At 58.8% G+C, this 18,774-nt stretch overlaps 2 protein-coding genes across 8 annotated transcripts in view; one reads left to right on the forward strand and one right to left on the reverse strand.

Annotated features, from left to right (window-relative positions):
* Positions 1-2,342, reverse strand: part of FAM83G (family with sequence similarity 83 member G) — a 62,777-nt gene extending 60,435 nt beyond the window's left edge. For 2 of the 7 annotated variants that reach the window (XM_036296424.1, XM_036296425.1), the window contains exon 1: positions 1,169-2,297. In XM_036296424.1, coding sequence (XP_036152317.1) covers positions 1,169-1,690 — 522 coding nt within the window. In that variant the 5' untranslated portion in view covers positions 1,691-2,297. Of the gene's footprint in view, positions 1-1,168 lie in introns of all 7 variants that reach the window. The other 5 variants (XM_036296421.1, XM_036296426.1, XM_036296420.1 and 2 more) reach the window with 4 other exon arrangements.
* SLC5A10 (solute carrier family 5 member 10) overlaps positions 1-18,774 on the forward strand; it is a 77,037-nt gene that overhangs the window by 57,927 nt on the left and 336 nt on the right. Inside the window, exons 10-14 of the mRNA XM_036296427.1 lie at positions 12,580-12,687; positions 14,751-14,901; positions 17,945-18,113; positions 18,234-18,449; positions 18,670-18,727. Coding sequence (XP_036152320.1) covers positions 12,580-12,687; positions 14,751-14,901; positions 17,945-18,113; positions 18,234-18,449; positions 18,670-18,727 — 702 coding nt within the window. The remainder of the gene's footprint in view (positions 1-12,579; positions 12,688-14,750; positions 14,902-17,944; positions 18,114-18,233; positions 18,450-18,669; positions 18,728-18,774) is intronic.

The raw sequence follows: 18,774 nt of genomic DNA on the forward strand, positions 1-18,774 counted from the left end.
ATCGGCCCCAGCCAGCCCCCCCCGGAGACAGACGCTCCACTCTGGAAGCCGAAGCCACGGCTACTCCTCAACTCCTGACCCACTCTGCTTTCTTTGCGGAAGAGCTCCCCAGGCCTGTCTGGCAGCCGGAATGGCCCCCACAGCCAAGGTTCAGGTCTTGTGCCATTTGCTGCCCCCTCTGGGCCTGGAACCGCGAAGGGGTGAGATTCCACTAGAAATACCTGCCTACAACCCAGTCACTCACTGCTCTCTGCCGAGCCAGGGCCTGGCCTCAGACTCCTCCTCACACAGCTGGCAGGCAGGCTGTGCCAATCAGGCCAGGATGTGCTTTGGAACCGTGCAAAAGGCACTTCCACTCGGCAGGGAGAAGCATCCGCTCAAGGTCATGCTGTCCAGCAACGGCCTGGCTGTCTCTGCAAGTGGTAAGCTCCTCTTCTCAGAATATGCGTCAGGGTGTCAACTGAGTATGGCCACCCACTGCGCAGCTTGGCAGGGGTCTGCAAGGGGAGGCCCACGATGAGGTCCCTCCCAGGGGAGAAATTCAACCCGGTGGACAACCCTCAGCTGCACTCACTGCTCCCACCCGAAGACCAGGCCGTCCCCGCCTCTCACACCCTCGGCTGCCGGGTCCCGCCACTGCAAGGCTCATGGAAAAGCGAGATCGGTGGAGCGAGCGGCCCTGTGGCCCACACACCCAGGAAACAGGCACGCTTGAACTCAGACCTCCATCCAGGCCAGCCTCAGATGGGCTCAGGCAACTTCTTGGTCGCCATGACGATTCACTCCCCCACCCGACAAAAGCAGCATCACAGACTCAGGGTGCGTGTGAGAGCTGCACCTCTCAGGGCTGAGTCAGAGCCATCCCCAGGGACAGGGGAGAAAGCACATACTTCCTCCCCCTCCCCACGGCAGCACCTTCTTCTGGGAGACCCGCTCACCAGGCCTCTGGAAGTCAGAACTACCCCCCCCCCCCCCAACAACGCACAGCGGCCCATGCTGTGCAGCAGCCCACTGCTGCCACCTGCCAGGACACACAGGCGCCCGGTCCCTCTGCCAAGAACCAGAAACCCCATGGAAGCAGGCAGCCAGGGGACCCGCGGGACCATGGCCTCTCCACGCGGAGAGTGTTCACCGGTGGGAGGTGCTGTCTCCCCCAGGGGCGGCTCACCTTCTGGGCCTGGCTGATCATCTTTCGCACCACCTCTTTGATGTGGGCCTGCCCGTCGAGGGGCGGCTGCATGTAGACGCTCGCCCGGGTCACGCCGCGGTAGGCGATGGTGTCCGGCCAGCCCAGGTCCAGCTGGGGGATGGAGCGGTCTGACTTCTGGGGCCAGTACTCCAGGGAGGGCGGGGGCTCCGCCTCCGTGAGGGCTCCCCCGGCCCCACTGGCCTCCTCCCGGTCCCGCGCTCCATGGTCCTCAGACCCCGGGAGGCAGCCCGAGTCCCGCGGGTCCTGCGAGCCCGGGTCGTACACCTCGATGGTCTCCAGGATGCGCCGCAGCTCCAGCTCCGAGAGGAAGTCGCGGATGTTCTCCCGGCTCAGCACCTCGTAGAAGGCCTCGGGGCCGCGGGCCACCAGCGCCTCCAGCGCCAGGCGCTGCTCCTCGCTGTAGAAGAACTCGGGCTTGGACTCGCTGGAGCGCCAGTTGACGTGGCTGTTGTCCAGACATTGCACCTGGGAGAAGGCCATGGTGCCCGGCGCAGGCTGCTGCGCGGGAGGCGGGGCGCTCGGCTCGGCGGGACCCGAAGTCGGGACGGCGGGGACAGCGCGGGGCCTCGGGGCGGTCTGCTCCTCTGCCCATAGGCGCCTGCGGAGGGAGCGGGGAGCGCCCGTCAGCGGGGCGGGCGGCAGGGGGGCAGGGAGGGCTGAGGGCGGGGCGCGCAGGGCCGGTCCCGAATCTGCCGGGACGGGGCTCCCGTTCCCGGTTTCTGGCGCCGCCTGAAGTCCTCGGCTACTTCGGGGGAACTTCCCCAAAGTCTCCCGGGCGGGGGCAGGAGCCTGAAACCCGACGGCGCTGGCTCAGGTCGGAGCCGCCGCGCTCGCAGGGCTTCCGGGAAGGCAGGGGTCTCGGAACCCCGCGCGCCCCACGGGCAACCCGAGGGGCCTGCCCGGAGGAGGCCGGGGGCGGCGCGGCCGGCAGGCTGGGCGTCCGCTCGGGAGGAAGGGGCCGGGACCCGGGGTGCGGGCCGGACCGCGCTTACCGGGAGACCTCGGGCGCGTCGCGCAGCCGGCGAGGAAGCCGGGAGGGCGGAGCGGAGCGGTGCGCACCGGCGGCGGCAGGCGGGTGACTAAGTGCCACCCCGCCCACCCCGCCACCACCTGAGGTCACGTGCGGCCCGGGGGCGGGGCCGGAACTCGTTCACACCGCCGACAGCACAGACCCGCCCCCTCCGCTGCCCAGGCGTGGGCTCCCCAATTGGGAGAAGCTCAGGGAGCAAGTCCAAGAGTTCCTGGAACATTGTACGCGGCCCAGAGAGGGACAGTGTTCTTCCTGCGGTCACACAGCAAGTGGACAGCCTGGGCAGCCCGCCCGCAGGCCTGTGGGTACCCCTGGTCCAGCCCCACCTCTGCTGCTGCCCAGGTGGGAGGGGAAGTGCATGGCGGGCCAGCTGTCCAGCTGTGGAAGTAGAGGTGGGGTACTAGGCTGGGAAGCCCAAGGCACCAACCTTAGGAGCCTTCCCAGAGCTTGGTGTGGACAAGCAGCTGAGGAGCCCTGCTCCCTGCGGGGAGGGGGCCCTGCCCCAGGACTGGTCCTGCGTGAGGAGCAGGCCCTACCGAAGGCGGGGAGCTGGGAAGGGCTGCTGTGGGCTGGGGTCAGCCCAGCAATGCACCGCGTCCCTGGGGCTTGGGACCCTGGTTATGGGAGGTGTGGGGACCACATCTGAAAGCAGGCTGCCAGGGCAAGGACAACAAAGCCCATTAAACCTGGCCAAACAGCCCACACCCCATTTTTGTGCCAGGCCAGTCAGCCAGGCACCTGGCCCAGCCTTCCCTCCTGTCCCCCAACCCCCGCCTCTTGCCCTGGCTGGTGCTCTGGCTGTGGTTGGGACCCGGAGGACACTGCTCTGGGTGGCTGAGGGCTGGAACCTGCTCCCTGAGACCCTCACCACCCTCCTCGCCTGTCAGGCCTCCCCTCAGCCCACTGCCCTGAGCATGACTGCTTTCTCCCCGTGGTCCCCGTCACTCCTCCCTGGCCTGGGGCGGTGGGCCAGGGGTGGGGGTCGGGGTGGGGGTGGGGGAGTGGGGATCACGTTGTCTGAACACAGTAGCCCCAGGACCAGGTCCCTGCCTCCCTGAGCACAGTCCACAGGTGCCCCTGCTCCTCCCAGGTACGTGAGCACACACCTGCACCCTCCTCCCCAGGAGCCCGTGGAATGCTGCCCTGGGGGTTCTGACGCCTGGGCCAAGCCTCTGCCACTGGGGACCCAGAACATGACTCTCTCTGGGCCCCAGTCCCTCCTTTGTTCATAGCCCAGCACAAAGGCCCTGGGCTCACAGGGAGTCCTAGCTGTCAGGGCAGAAAGGCCACTAACCTCCAACTTCTGCAGTTACCTGCCCATAGTGACATTCACAGGAAGCTGTTTAAAAAACAAACAGCGAGGCTCAGTGGTTGAACCAGGAGGTCACGGTTTGATTCCGGGTCAGGACACAATTCAGCCGTGGGCAAACTACGGCCCGCGGGCTGGATCCGGCCCGTTTGAAATGAATAAAACTAAAAAAAAAAAGACCGTGCCCTTTTATGTAATGGTGTTTACTTTGAATTTATATTAGTTCACACAAACACTCCATCCATGCTTTTGTTCCGGCCCTCCGGTCCAGTTTAAGAACCCATTGTGGCCCTCGAGTCAGAAAGTTTGCCCACCCCTGGGACACATGCTGGCTTGATCCCCAGCCGATCCATGGTTCTCTCTCATCACTGATGTTTCTGTCTCTCTCTCCCTCTCCCCTCTTCTCTGAAATCAATAAAAATATATTTTAAAAATAAAATAAAAAACAAACATAAAAACCCAGAGAGCTTGCATGGTGGCCTTCCCCATTCCCCATTGGTGCCGTCCCGCACAGCTGTCCACAATGACATCACAGCAGGGAAGGTGATGGTGCGATGTGCTCGTGTGTATGTGCGTGTGTGCGCACGTGCGCGTGCGTGTGCATGCATCCTCTTGGTTCCTGGACCGACATGTACACACACATGCACACACACACACAGATGTGTGCAAGCTCATGTGCAGATCTGTGTAACCACTGTCACAATCAAGATGCAGAGCTGTCTGTCACCACCAGACTCTCCCTCTATTCAGCCACAGCCCCCCCAGGGCTGGCCCCCCCCCCCCCCCCCCCGGCAGCCACTGACCTGTTTCCGCCGCTGGGAGTGGTTGGTAGCTTGCTCCTTCTGTGACTGACTGGTACTCCGTGGAGTGGATGGACCAGTGATTTAACCATTTCATCTGTCAAAGGACATTTGGGTTCCCAGTTTGGGGCTATTATGAGTAAAGCTGCTTTGAACATTCATATACGTAGTAACTTATGTATGTTTTACATTCCCCCCAACAATGTATGAGTGATTCAACTTCATGGCCTTGCCCTTGCGACATGTTATGTTGCCACAATCATTTGCTTTTAGCCTTTCCGATAGACGTGTAACAGTCTCTTCCTGTGGTGTTAACGTGCATTTCCTTAATCATGGAGGCTTAATGACTCATGACATTGAACACATGTTCATGTGCTTATTTGTCATCTGTATGTATTCCTCAGTGACATGTTTGTTCATGTATTTTACCCATTTCCTAATTGGATTGTTTGGTTTCACTGTTGAGTTGAGAGCGCTTTATATAGTCTCCATGCCAGGCCTTTGTCGGGTGTGTGGTCTGCAGATGTTTTCTCCTGGTCTGCAGCTCTCCGCCTTTACGTATATAATACAGTTGGCTCAAACAATGTGGGGGTTAGGGACACTGAATCCCCCCCCTCTGTGGAGTAAAAAAAAATCTGTGTATAAATTTCGATTCCTCCAGAACTTAACTACTAATAGCCTACTGGTGACCAGAAGCCTTACTGATAACAAATAATCGATTAACACATATTTTGTATGTTATATGGATTATATGTGTTATTTTTAAATATTTTTTATTGATTTTTAGAAAGAGAGGAAGGGAGCGGGATAGAGAGATAGAAACATCAATGAGACAGGAACATCATCAACCGGCTGCCCCCTGCACACCCCACACTAGGGATCGAGCCACAACCCGGGCACATGCCCTGACAGGGAATCGAACCAGAGACCTCTTGGTTCCTGGATTGACGTTCAACTGCTGAGCCACACTAGCCGGGCATGCATTATTCTTAAATAAGTAAGCTAGAGAAAAGAAAAGGTTATTAAGAACATCATAAGGAAGAGAAAAAGACATTTAAAGTATTTATTGAAAAAATTCATCTATAATTTCAAGTCCATGTTCAAACCCATATTGGCCAAGGGTCAACTGTAAAATATTATCTGTACTAATAATAGCCTAGGTGGTCGTCATGCTCTCCTGCATCACTCCCTAACATCGACACAAGAGGGCCATCACAAGATGGTCATGCACACAGTGCAAGCGGGGCCTGGCGGAGGAGGTGGGTTGTGGCAGGGGAGGGCAGTTAGGCATCAATCAGGCCAGCAGGGGAGCGGTTAGGGGGCAATCAGGCAGGCAGGCAGGCGGGTGGTTAGGAGCCAGCGGTCCTGGGTTGCGCAGGGATCGGGCCTAAACCAGCAGCCGGACATCCCCTGAGGGGTCCCAGATTGGAGAGGGTGCAGGCCAGACTGAGGGACCCCCCCCATGTATGAGTTTCGTGCACCGGGCCTCTAGCTAACTATAATCACTATGGTGTACATTAGACCCCTAAAACTCATTCATTTTATAACTGGAAGTTTATACCCTGTGACTAACATCTCCCCTCTCCCCTGACTCCCTAGCCCAGTGATGGCGAACCTATGACACTCGTGTCAGAGATGACACATGAACTCATTTTTCTGGTTGATTTTTCTTTATTAAATGGCATTTAAGTATATAAAATAAATATCAAAAATATAAATCTTTGTTTTACTATGGTTGCAAATATCAAAAAATTTCTATATGTAACACGGCACCAGAGTTAAGTTAGGGTTTTTCAAAATGCTGACATGCCAAGCTCAAAAGGTTCGCCATCACTGCCCTAGCCCCTGGTAACCACATTCTGATCTCTGTTTCTACAAATTTGGCATTTTAAATTCTGAATATAAGTGGTTTCATACAGTATTTGTCTTTCTCTGACTTATTTCACTTAGCCTAACACCTTCTAGGTCCATCCTTGTTGTTGCAAATGGCAGGATGTCTGTCTTTCTCATGGCTGAATAATACGCTGCTATATATGTATACATGTATATGTAAATTATATATATATGTATATATTATATATTATAATCTTTACCCATTTATCTGTTGATGGGCAGTTAGGTTGTCTCCATATCTTGACTACTGTGAATAATAAACATGGGAATGCAGATATCTCTTAGAGGGAGTGACTTCATTTCCCAAAGATGTATAAACTAGCCCTAGCTGGTTTGCTTCAGTGGATAGAGTGTCAGCCGGCAGACTGGAGGGTCCCAGTTCAATTCCAGTGAAGGGCACATGCCCGGGTTGCGGGCTCAATCCCCAGTGGGGGGCATGCAGGAGGCAGCCGATCAATGATTCTCTCTCATCATTGATGTTTCTATCTCTTTCCCTCTCCTTCCCTCTCTGAAATCAATAAAAATATGTTTTAAAAAAAGATGTATAAACTAGAAGTGGGATTGCTGGATTATTTATAACTAGAGGCCCTATGTATGAAGATTCTTGCAAGAATGGGTCTTCCTTCCCCTGGCTGCTGGCACCGCCTTTGCTCCAGCCAGAACCGCCTTTCCACCTTCCCACACTGCCCAGAGCCTGGAGAGGCTGGGGTGGTGTGGAATGCCTGTGTCCCACCCCGCCCCTGGCCACTCAGTGCCTGTGCATGCAAATTAACCTGCCATCTTTATTGGGTTAATTTGCATACTCACTCCTGATTGGCTGGTGGGCGTTGTGAAGGTACAGTCAATTTGCATCTTTCTCTTTTATTAGTGTAGATAGTCCTATTTATAATCTTTTTAGGAACCTCCCTGTTTTTCATAGTGGCTGCGCCAATTTACATTCTCACCAGCAGTGCACATGGGTTCCCTTTTGTCCACGTCCTTGCCAAGGCATGTTATCTCGTGTCTTTTGATGATAACTGTCCTCAGAGGTACAGGTGGCAGCTTTTGGTGGCTCTGATTTGCATTTCCCTGATGATGAGGGAATTGAGCACTTTTCCGTGCACCTGTTGGCCACGTGTACTTTTCCTTTGGAAAAATGTCTACTCGGTTCCTCTGCTCATTTTTAAATCAGATTTTTTGGTGGTTTGTTGGGTTTTTGCTGTTGAGTTATATGAGTTCTTTATGTAATTTTGGATATTAACCCTTTATCAGTTATTTGGTTTGCAAATGTTTTTTCCCAATCCATAGGTTGCCATTTCATTTTGTTGATGGTTTCCTTTGCTGTGCAGAAGCTTTTTAATTTGATGTAGTCCCATTTGTTGTTTACTGTTTTTTGTTTTGTTTTTTTACCTTTGCTTTTGGTGTCAAATAAAAAAAATTATTCAAAACTGATGTAAAGGAGCTCAACCCCATGTTTTCTCATTGGAGCTTATGGTTTCAGGTCTTATGTTCAAATCTTTAATCTATTTTGAGTTGATGGATGTTTGCATATGGTGTAAGATATGGCTCTAGTTTCATTCTTTTGCATGTGTCTATCCATTTTCCCAACACCATTTATTAAAGAGACTGTCCTTGCCCTACTGTGCAGTATATTCTTGGTTTCTCTGTTGTAAAGCAATAGAGTGTATATGCATGAGTTTATTTCTGGGCTCTCTGTTCTATTCCATTTATCTATGTATCTGCTTTTGTGCCAGTACTGTACTGTTTTGATTACGATAGCTTTGTAATACAGTTGTTTTGTTTTGTTTTTGTTAATCCTCACCTGAGGATAGTTTTACCATTGATTTTTAGAGAGAGTGGAAGGGAAGGAAGGGGGGGAGAGTTAGAGAAACACTGATGTGAGAGAGACACATTGATTGACTGCCTCCTGCATATACCCCTTCCTGGCCAGGGATCAAACCTGCAACCCAGGTATGTGCCCTTGACTGGAATTGAACCCGCAACCCTTCCATGCACTGGCTGACGCTCTAACCACTGGGAACACTGGCCAGGGCTGTGATACAGTTTGAAATCAGGAAGTGTGATGCCTCCATTTTTGCTTATCTTTCTTAAGATCGCTTTGGCTATTTGGAGTATTTTGTGGTCTGATACAATCATTAAAATTTTTTTTCTATTTTTGTGAAAAATACCACTGGAATTTTGATAGGGATTGCACTGAATCTTGGATTGCTTTAGGCTGAGTTACATGTTCACAATGTGAATTCTTCTGGCCCGGGGCTCAGTAGAGTTCCTGTGCGTGTGTCGTCCTCGGTGTCTGCTAGCAGTGGCTTGTAAGCTTCCAGCACACAGAGCTTCCCTTCCTTGCTTAGCGATATGCCTAGGCATTGTATTCTCCTTATACAATTGTAAGCGGGATTGTTTTCTTAATTTCTCTTTCTGACAGTTCATTGTTAGCGTATAGACACGCAGGGTTTTGTATATTGATTTTGTACTGGGAAGCTTTACTGAAGTCATTTCTGTAGCTTTTCTTTCATGCTTTTCACAGGCGTCTTACAGAGCAAGGCCTTGGTTTTGATGAGGCCCAGCTATCACTTTTCCCCCTGTGGATCATGCTTTTAGTGTCAAGTCTAAAAATGCTTCACCTGGCCGCAGGTCGCAAGGCGTTTTCCTGTCTTTTTTCTCCTAAACGTTTGAAGTTAACATTTAAATCGGTGACCTATTTGAGTTCATTTTTGTGGAAGGGGTGAAGTTGAGGTTGAAGTTGAGTTTTTGGCCATGGATGTCCCCAGAAAGGCTTCGCAGAGGAGAAAGCCCGGAGTCTCACCCAGGGCCACAGAGGAAGGGTCCGCGAGCCGGACTCAAGCCCTCTGCCCTCAACTGCGACACCACGTCTGGACGGCTCCCGGGGAGGAGCCAGGCCCGGGGGAGGGGATCTAGCTCAGCCCTCAGGGGTACTTCAGCGGCCAGCGGAGCTGCCGTGCATTTGCTGTGCCGGCCACTGCTGGGCCCAGGCTTCCCCGGCCCAGCCCATAGCGAGGCAGGACAGACGCTGGTCACAGAGTTATTGGTGTCATGGAGGGTGTTGCCCTGAGATTCAGGAGCCCAGACACCCACAGAGTTGAGAGGAGTGAGTCTGTGCTCCCTGGCTCTGGAAGGAGGGAAGGGTGTTCCGGGGAGAGGGAACAGCAAACACAGAGGCTCGGAGTGTGGGTGAAATTGGTGGAGTGGGGGCAGCGAGCGGGCAGAGGCTGTGAGTGGCACGTTAGGGTGTGACTGGCCCCACTGCGGGATGGAGAGGCACAGAAAGTGTGAGCAAGGAGGAGAGGGCCGTGGTGGTGCTGGAAGTTCCCTCTGCTGTTCCCTCAGAGCCCGCACTGCGACAAGGTGGTGCGGTGCCCTGGTCACTAAGCCCAGCGCTGCCCTGGGCATTGGCTGCGGGGGGGGGGGGGGCGGGGGGAGGACTTGGGGCCAGGAGAGGGGCAACTCCGGGCCTCTGTGTGGGCCCTTGGCTGGATGCGGATGCTGGTGGCATTGTGGAGGCCCGGTGGGGGGTGGGTGGGGGAGGTGGGGGGGAGGGTCCTGGGTCCACAGAAGCTGGTGCTCCGGCGCACCCCGAGGCCTGCCCGCGCCCTGGCCCTCATTGTTCGGGAAGGTACACTCCTGAGTTGGCACATTCAGGGGACTTTGTTTAAGTGGCGACACCTCGCTGCTGTCATAAAGGAGGGGTTGTTCTCTCTTGAAGTTCAGCACAAACACTAGCGAGGTGAAGCGAGCCAGCCGGCGGGCGGTGCCGGCCGCGGCCTGCAGCAGGCTGCATAGCTCAGCAGAACCTCCTGACTCAGGCTTTCAGCGCTATTATGGGGCCGTGACTCCTCATCTGTCCCTCCCAGGAGGCCCAGTCCTCAGGCACCAGGGCCAGCCAGGCCTCCCAGAACTTGTCTGGAGGGGCCATCACCTCCCCTCTAATGCTGGACCCGAGAGGCCCAGAATCCTGCCAGGCCCTGGCTCTGTCCTGGGTCTGATTGTGTGTCCCGGGCAAGCCCCTTTGGGTCCTGAGTTCTCTCATCGGCACAGCTGGTGGGGGTGGAGGTGGCAGGCTAGGGAGCTGGGTCAAACGGTGCCTGAGCTCCTCCGTGGATCTTTCTGGGTCCGTTCTCCTCTTTCCTCCTGCGCCTTTCCTCCTCCCTCACTCGCTTGTTCACTCATTCATTCACAAATGTTCAAAGACTTCTCTTAGGGGCCCAGCCCTGAGCCTGGGACTGGGAAATGATTCAGACCCATTGTGCACCCGCAGGGAGCTCCCAGGCTGGTAGGAAGGTAAAAATGCAAGCAGACAATTGTGATTCAACCCCTGGCCTAGGAGCCCTTAGGCCTCCTCTGCCCCGGGGAGAGTGGGAGGGAGTGGGGAAGCCTCAGAGGACGGGCTGTTTGCAGTGGGCCGTGCGGCGGTAAACAGGGTAGGGATGGGGCACCGAGAGGAGAGTCAGCACAAGCTTGGAAGAGCCGAAATGCTGGGTGTGTGTGAAAATGCAAACAGGTCAGGGAGGGCCTGGGACGAGGCTCGAATGCTGTGCAAAGGGCTTTCCCCAGGAAGCCGCGGCTCAGCGCCGGGGTGGGGAGGCGGCCGGAGAAGTGAGTGGGAAGCGCAGAGCTGAGATTCTGAAAGGATGGAGAGACTGGGAGGGAGGCAGTGAGGAGCTGGTGGTGGAGAGCAGGCTCGATGGCAGGAGAAGCCATGGGGTTGGGGCTGGGGGGAGGGGAGCGGGCAGAGGGAGGGAGGACCATCACTGGGACAAGGAGGCAGAGGGACAAATCTGATTAGACACTGAGTGGTCGGGCCTGGGAGATGACAGGTGGCAGGTGTCCTGGACCTGGGGCTCTGGCGGCTGGACTGGGCTGGGATGTAGGGGAGTGGGGGGACGAGTGCCTCAGCCCTCGGACTGAGAGGAAGGGAGCTGAGGCCACGCCCTGCCCCTGCAGTTGGGCATCTAAGGAGGGACTTTTCAGAAGGGGCATGTGGAGGGGGCAGTGCTTAACCCCCAGTGCCCAGTGCCGAGTGCCGAGTCTGCCTGGAAACATCGACGCTGCTGTTGGGGACTTGACCACGCCGGCTCCCACCGCAGAGGCCTCCGTGGCCCCGCAGCTCCCTCCCTCCCTCTGGTCCCCTTGTGGCTTCTGTTCTAACTTTCCTGTCATCGGCTCCTCTGCTCCGCACTCCGTGGCCTCTGCTGAGAACCCCAGGGGAGCGGAGCCAAAGGTGTTTCAAAACGTGTTTTTGCCTGGCCGGTGCGGCTCAGTGGTTGGTCGTCAACGCATGAACCAGGAGGTCACTGGTTCGATTCCTGGTCAGGGCACATGCCCGGATTGCGTGATCCCGGCAGAGCAAGCAGTAGGCTTGGGGCAGACAGAGCCAGTAGGGGGCGTGCAGGAGGCAGCCGATTGATGATGTTTCTCTCTCATTGATGTTTCTATCTCTCTATCCCTCTCCCTTCCTCTCTCTCTAAAACAATCAATAAAACATATTTTAAAAAAGCATTTCCTGGAGGAACAAGTGAGCACGAGATTGGTACTACTTGTCACCTACACTGTGCAGTGTGAGCCTGGCAGAGAGGGACCCCCCGCCCCCCCCCCCCCCCCCCCGCACCGCTGCTGTGGGCGGGGAGGAGCAGGGGCCCCTGGGAACCGCATCAGAGCCAGAGCCAGGTTCCCAGGGCCTCCCGCAGGCGCCCGCAGTGCTGAGGTTCCTGCCCCAGGCGGTTCTGCTCCGCGGCTTGCTAGGGAGGCCTGGATTTAGGGTTTGTTCCAGGTCTGGGCTGAGGCCAGGACATTCACTGATTCCTCCTTCACTCACCAGGGGAGCTGCGTGCCTGTCCCAGCTGCTGAGGGGGCTGCCACAGCAGGTCCAGGTCCCCAGCATCACCAGACCCCCCACCGTGGGGAAGAGGCGAGACACAAACATGCCCCCATCAGTCATCAGGAAGGAAAAGAGAAGAGGGAGAGGAGAGGGGCAGGAGAGCAGAGAGGTTTATTTCAGGTGCAGGCGCCCGTCCTCTGGGAAGGCTCGGGAGAGCCACTTCAGCCCGAGGGCCCAAGAGGCCACAGCTGAGAGGGAGGCTGGGGGAGAAAGGGCAGGAAGGCCAGCTGCTGGCACCGGTCAGAGGGGAGCAAGGAAGGAGAGGAGCCCTGAGGGCCGAGGGTCAGGAGTCCGGATGAGCCTCCGGAGGTGCCTGGGGAGGGGTGACGGTGCGCCTGGTGTAGTGAGAGTCCTCGGGAGCTCCTGGAGGCAGCTCACCCAGTGCTCCTGTCTGTCTGAAGGGGCAGAGGGGACGGCATGGAACTCTGGGCATCTCTCACACAGATGACGTGGGCTGTGTGATGCCGTCCGAGTGCCTGCGGGCCTGCGGGGCCGAGATTGGCTGCTCCAACATCGCCTACCCCAAGCTGGTCATGGAACTGATGCCCATCGGTGAGGTTCTGGGGGGCCTGGGGGGGGGGGCAATGAGGGAGCTGTAGGGGCCATTCTGGATCCAACGTGATGGTGTGTGACATCCGGGTAGGATGCTCTGCTCATCGGGGAAGAGAGGAAAGTACAGGCAGACCGGGGTTTGTGTCTCAGCCACCCTGTGGCCTTGGCCAAGCACTCCTCCAACCCCGTGCCTCGGTTTCCATATCTGTCACGCAGCTAATAGCTCTGCCTCACAGCCATTAAGGAGAGAAGCAGTTTGCAAAAGCGTTTGGCACCCAGTGGGCCTGAAAGAGAAAGTGGCCCCATTTCTCAAGTGAGAGGACAAGCTCTTATCCAGGTTCAGACCCTGCTTTGCAGCTCACCTGCCACGTGACCTTGGCCAAGTCACTTACCCTCTCTGGGTCTCAGTGTGCCCATCTCTAAAATGGGGATGATAATAACACGGTCCCTGAGATGAAGAGGCAGGTTACTCACGTGGCATGTGAGTGTTTCTATCAAGCCCGCTGCTGGCTCTGCCGGGATCATGTGATCAAGGCCCCGTGAACCTTCACCTCTGCCTACCCCGAGACCCTGTGGGCCAACGGGTAAACTTAGGGGACAGGCTTAGACCTTTTGCGCATTTCTCATGGCAGCAGAGGTCCTGCCAGCGGGACCTGGGTGATGAGGTCCCCGTCGCAGGAAGGGTGCACCAAGGCCACTGCAGGTGGGAGGCTCCGCCTAAGCAAAAAGGAGACCCTTTCTGAGACCCTCTGCCTCCCGGTCCTCAGACCTCTAGTCTGCACCTCCCTCCCTGGGCCTCCGCTGCGGAGGCGGCCTGGCCTGGCCTGCCCTCCCCCCTCCAGGGAGCCCCGGGCCAGGGAGGTTAGCGCTCCGAGCGGGATCAGATCTTGGCTCCGCCACGGTTGGCTGCGATATGTGGGGCATGTCACATCCCCGCTCCGAGCTTCCGTGTCCTCGTTTGTAAATTGGAGATGATGACACCTACCCACCCTGAGTGTTGCTGCTGGGATTAAACCCTAACGCGGGAGACTGCCTGGTGCCCGTCCTGGCTGCGTGGGTTCCCCTCCGGGCCTGCCTCCTCCTGTTCCAGGGCTGCTGTGACTGGGCCACACCCCTCCAGGCCTTGAGCTCCCTGTCTGAAATGGGTGGGGAGTCAGCCCTGAGTTCACCCACCTCTCTGAGCAAGAAAAGGAGGGCGGAGAAGTGTTTTGGGGAAAACACTTTCTTGAACTCACTTTCCTTTCGGCCCCATCCCAGTCAGACTGACACATAAACAGCAAAGACCATGGACGCCCGGAGTCACACCTCTGCTCGGATGCAGAACCTGGGCCAGGCAGCGAATGGCACCTTGCGGCCGGGCCCTCCTAGGCCGGGCGGAGGGCAGGCAGGGCCTGTGGGAGTGGTGGCGGGGGGGAGGGGGGCGATGCTTAGGCACTTGACGGAGAAGCATAAACGCCTGGGAGACAGACGTGCACCAGGACCCAGCTCGGACGTGACCCCCTCAGCCCGCTCCAGCCCGGACTCCTGGGAGGCTTTGCACACAGGGCCTGGCCCACCTCCAGGCCCTCGCTCATTTCAGCCAACCAGCAGGTGGACTTTTCTGTTCCCATGGGAACCACATCTCTTCCAGAGCCAACAAGGAAGGGACTCCCCTGGGCCTGCCACACATAGGAGGCCAGGGCTGAGCCGCTGCCCCTGCCCACCAGACCTCCCTCACCCCCCGCCCCACCCCACCCCCACCCCGAGTTCTGCGTCTGGCCTGCGGTGGGCCCTGGGCTCCATCTTCCCTCTCTGAACTCTCACTGTCTCATCTGTCAGACGGGTTACTCAGCCTCCGTCACGGGAACTCCCCGTAGACTCGAGGGCCGCTGACCGCACCAGGAGGGGCGGTGCGGAGTTCAGTCCTCGTGTTTGTCCTCCGCCTCCAGGCCCCTCCTCGGGCTTCTCCCACCACCTCCAGCACGCGGGCCGCTGGCAGGGCCTGAGGAGGGCCTCACACCGGGGCCGCGGCGGGAGGGGCCGCGGCGGTGAGGCAGGCAGGCCAGCAGTGTCTCTGACCACAGGTCTGCGGGGCCTGATGATCGCCGTGATGATGGCCGCGCTCATGTCGTCGCTGACCTCCATCTTCAACAGCAGCAGCACGCTCTTCACCATGGACATCTGGAGGCGGCTGCGGCCGCGGGCTGGCGAGCGGGAGCTGCTGCTGGTGGGACGGTACGGCGGCGGGTGCTGGCACGGGCGGGCGGAGAAGTGGGCCCCAGCCAGCGCCCAGCCCGTGAGGCCCGCCTGAGTGGGCTTTACGGGATGAATAGGAGCTTGTCCGTTGGAAAAAGGAGGCTGCCAGGAAGGAGAAGCCAGGAAATCCTGTCCACCCCACCTCCCACTGTCTCCTGCCCTTTCACAGTCCCAGCCTCCTCCGGGGTCCACCCCTGCCCTCAGTGACATCTCTGAGGGGCACCCTCCCCAAGTCGGCCCAGAGATCCTTCCGTCGCCCCATATCTGAGCCTCTAGCCTGCTGCTGACCCCACTGCTCCAAAGAGAGCCCCAGCCGGGCTCGGGAATGACCACGCTCAGGCCGCAGCTGCCCCTCCGCCCCTGTGCCCTGGCCCCACGGCACTCTGCCCATTCCTCCAAGCCTGCTGTCCATTACCCAGTGACTCACCCCAAGAGTCCCCTCCTCAGCCCTCCCTGATACACTGGCCAGGAACGGGCCCCTCTCCCCTCAACGCCTCCCACCAGGGACCTGCCAGGCTCTGTCACAGCCCGTCTGTCACACCCCCACCCCGAGGCGGGCAGGGCTGTTCCCGGGTGAAGTCAGCCGTGCATGAGCACTTGGCCTCCGGGTGCGCGTGTCCGACTGTTTCGCCCTCTCCCAGGCCCCTCCTCTCTCCCACTGAGCCACACGGCTCCTGCCTGCTGGGGGAGGGCCCAGCCTTCCGGTGCTTAGCGTGGCCGACCCCGCACCCTCTGCCGTGGTGCCCATCGGCAGGGTGGGGTCCCCAGGGCTGCAGGCAGCGGTCCCGGTGATGCCAAGCAGCCGGCTCCTGTGGGAAGGGCCCTGCTGGGACACGCCGGGCAGCAGGCAGGCGTGAGCTCATCTGCAGGCGCAGAGCCTCCAAACAAGGAGCCTCGCCCTCCTGCTCCAGATGCTGCTGTCAGCGCTCCTGCCCTCCACCCTCTCCCCTCGCCCCTCCCTGCCCTCCTGGGGCTGGGCTGTGGGGCAGGTCGCGCCCTCTCCAGGTCTCAGCTCCCTCAGCAGCCAGTTTGGTGGCGTGGAAAGGGCCCAGGGCCAGGGCTCAGCTCTGCCCACACCTCCAGCCTCCTCTTGTCTCAAGCAGCACGTTCAAGCTGTGCCCTACCTTGTGGGGTCTGGGATCTGCGGCGCCTCAATTCCAGGAGGAATGGGAATTCTACAGGGAAGGCCTGCATTCAGCCCGAGCTGTCCCTCGGCCCCTGAGCACTCCCAGGAGCCTGGGGAGGAGGCCATGTGGGCGGGCGGCAGGGCATGCTGGCGGCCAGAGGAGGTGTCACAGGCCAGGGGCTGGGACTGCTCTCCCTCTAGGACCCTGACCGTCGCCAGCCCCAGGCCCAGGCCCACTCCCCAGCCTTCGCCCCCGTTTCCCTCCCCGGCTCTCCCTTGTCTTCCCTTCTCTGTCATTTGCAGACAGTGCCGAGGCCTCCCTGGTCCGCTGCCTGGGTCTGGGCGTCTAGGGATCCTGGGAGATCCAGAGCTCCTCACCCCCAGACCGGAGGGGCTCCCCTAAACTACGCTGCGCACGCAGGGGGTCATCTTGTCAGCAGTGTGTGTGTGTGTGTGGGGGGGGGGGGGAGGCTTCCTGGACGAGGAAGGCCTTGAGCTGGGCCTTGGAAGATGGGGGGCTACTGGGGAGGTGAGAAGGGTATTCCAGGCAGAAGGAAAGACTCTGGCCTTGGGGTCCTCCTGGCAGCTGGGTGGTGGCTGAATCAGAAGAAACCCTAGCCCTGGCCGGTGTGGCTCAGCTGGTTGAGCGTCATCCTATGCGCCCAAAAGGGGGGGGGGGGTCGTTGATGCTTCCGCCACCACACACTCCTGACAGGATGACTGCCCCTGCGTGCGCCTGGGTTGCAGCCTAGTTTAGGGGAGCCCCTCATGTCGGGGGGGCGGGAGCTCTGGATCTCCCAGGATCCCTAGACTGCCCAGATCCAGGCAGCGTACCAGGGAGGCCTCGGCACTGTCTGCAAATGACAGAGAAGGGAAGACAAGGGGCAGCAGGGCGCACACCCAGGCTGTGCTCAGTCCCCAATGTCTGCCTGTGTCTCCCTTCCTCTCCATAAAAAATAGTAATAATAATAATAAGAAGAGGAAACCCCAGAGGCAGCAAGAGGGCAGGGCCCCTCCAGGCTGAGCTGGGCAGGTGCTGAGGCTGCTGTTGGGCTTCGGGAACCTGTGTGTGTGTGTCTGTGTGTGTGTGTGTGTGTGGGGGGGGGGGTCCCTGGAGCCTGCCTGCAACTTGAAGAGGGCAGGGCCCGTGCCTGCCAGACTGAGGGTTAATTAGCCTTCATCGAGGTGGCACCTCCTTCCTCCCCCTCCCCCGCCCCCTGAGGCCGAGGAAGGAAAAGGGAGGCAGGCAGGCAGGCGGACCCACCCCAGCTCACACCAAGCCACGGTCACGCCTGCTGTGCAGGCTCCAGGAGGTCTCATCCACCCCCCACCCCCACCTCCCCCGGTTAGGGGTGAGGGGCACTCAGCTGACACAGGGTGCTCAGCCAGGGAGGAGTAGATGGAACGACTTCTGTCCCTTTAGCTGAGCTGCATGCCCTTCAGGCTCCAGGCTCCTCTTCCTGGAAGCCCTCCTGGATTGATGCTTCCTCTGGGCTCCCTGAGCCCAGCCCTTAGCACAGGTGACAGGGTGACAGGCTCATCTGCTTTTTTGCTCAATTCTGATCAGGGCAGTGACCAGGGCCCACTCATTATAGGGTCTGGGTTCCTAGCACAGCGCCCCCTCACTCTGGGGGTGGGAGCTCCTAGCACAGCGCCCCCTCACTCCGGGGGTGGGGGCTCCTAGCACAGCGCCCCTGTGCTCCAGGGAGCTCTTGTTGAAGAGCTTGTGGAATGAACAGGTGAAGCGTGGCTGCGTGGAGGGGCCACGCGTGGATGGGAGCTGGTGCGGGTGGGGGGACGGCTCCTCAGCTGGGGCAGGTTTGGGAGGGTTTGGAATGGGCAGCCGGGGGGGGGGGGGGGGAGGAAGGGCTCCTGATGATGCCGCTGCCGCCACAGGCTGGTCATCGTGGTGCTGATCGGCGTGAGCGTGGCCTGGATCCCGGTCCTGCAGGGTGCCAACAGCGGGCAGCTCTTCATCTACATGCAGTCGGTGACCAGCTCCCTGGCCCCCCCGGTGACCGCCGTCTTCATCCTGGGCGTCTTCTGGCAGCGAGCCAACGAGCAGGTGGGTGTGGAGGGGAGCTGGGCGGGGACAGGCCTGGGCCGGCTCCTCGCTCCCCTCTGGCTGGGCTCGGATCGTCCCCTGGGCCTCCATCCAGTGGCCCAGCTGTCCTGCCTCCCCCAGGGGGCCTTCTGGGGCCTGATGGTCGGGCTGGCGGTGGGCACCACAAGGCTGGTCCTGGAGTTCCTGCACCCCGCCCTGCCCTGTGGCGCCGTGGACACTCGGCCTGCTGTCCTGGGCAGCATCCACTACCTGCACTTTGCCATTGCCCTCTTCGCACTCAGCGGGGCCGTGGTGGTGGCCGGAAGCCTGCTGACGCCCCCACCCCCAGGGGCTCAGGTAAGCCTGCCCTGACCCCGGTCTCTGACCCTTACCAACTTCTGACTCAGGTTCCAATTCTCTGACTCAAGAATTTTCTAGCTCTTGACCTAGCCCTGGCCCCTGGCCCTTTTTGAACTCAGCTGCCCTCTTTCGTCACTGACCCCTGATCCTGTCTGGGTCCACCTCCAAGCCCGCACCCCTCCCCGTCCTGCCACCTTCTCCCTCCCATTCCCTGCAGATCCAGAACCTTACCTGGTGGACTCTAGGGAGGGACCTGCCCCCAGGAGCCAAAACAGGTATGCACGTGACCCTGGGCATCCCTCTCACACCATCCCCAGGGCTG

Source organism: Myotis myotis, unplaced genomic scaffold (assembly GCF_014108235.1).
Source record: "Myotis myotis isolate mMyoMyo1 unplaced genomic scaffold, mMyoMyo1.p scaffold_m19_p_29, whole genome shotgun sequence".
In the NCBI taxonomy this organism is placed as follows: Eukaryota; Metazoa; Chordata; class Mammalia; order Chiroptera; family Vespertilionidae; genus Myotis; species Myotis myotis.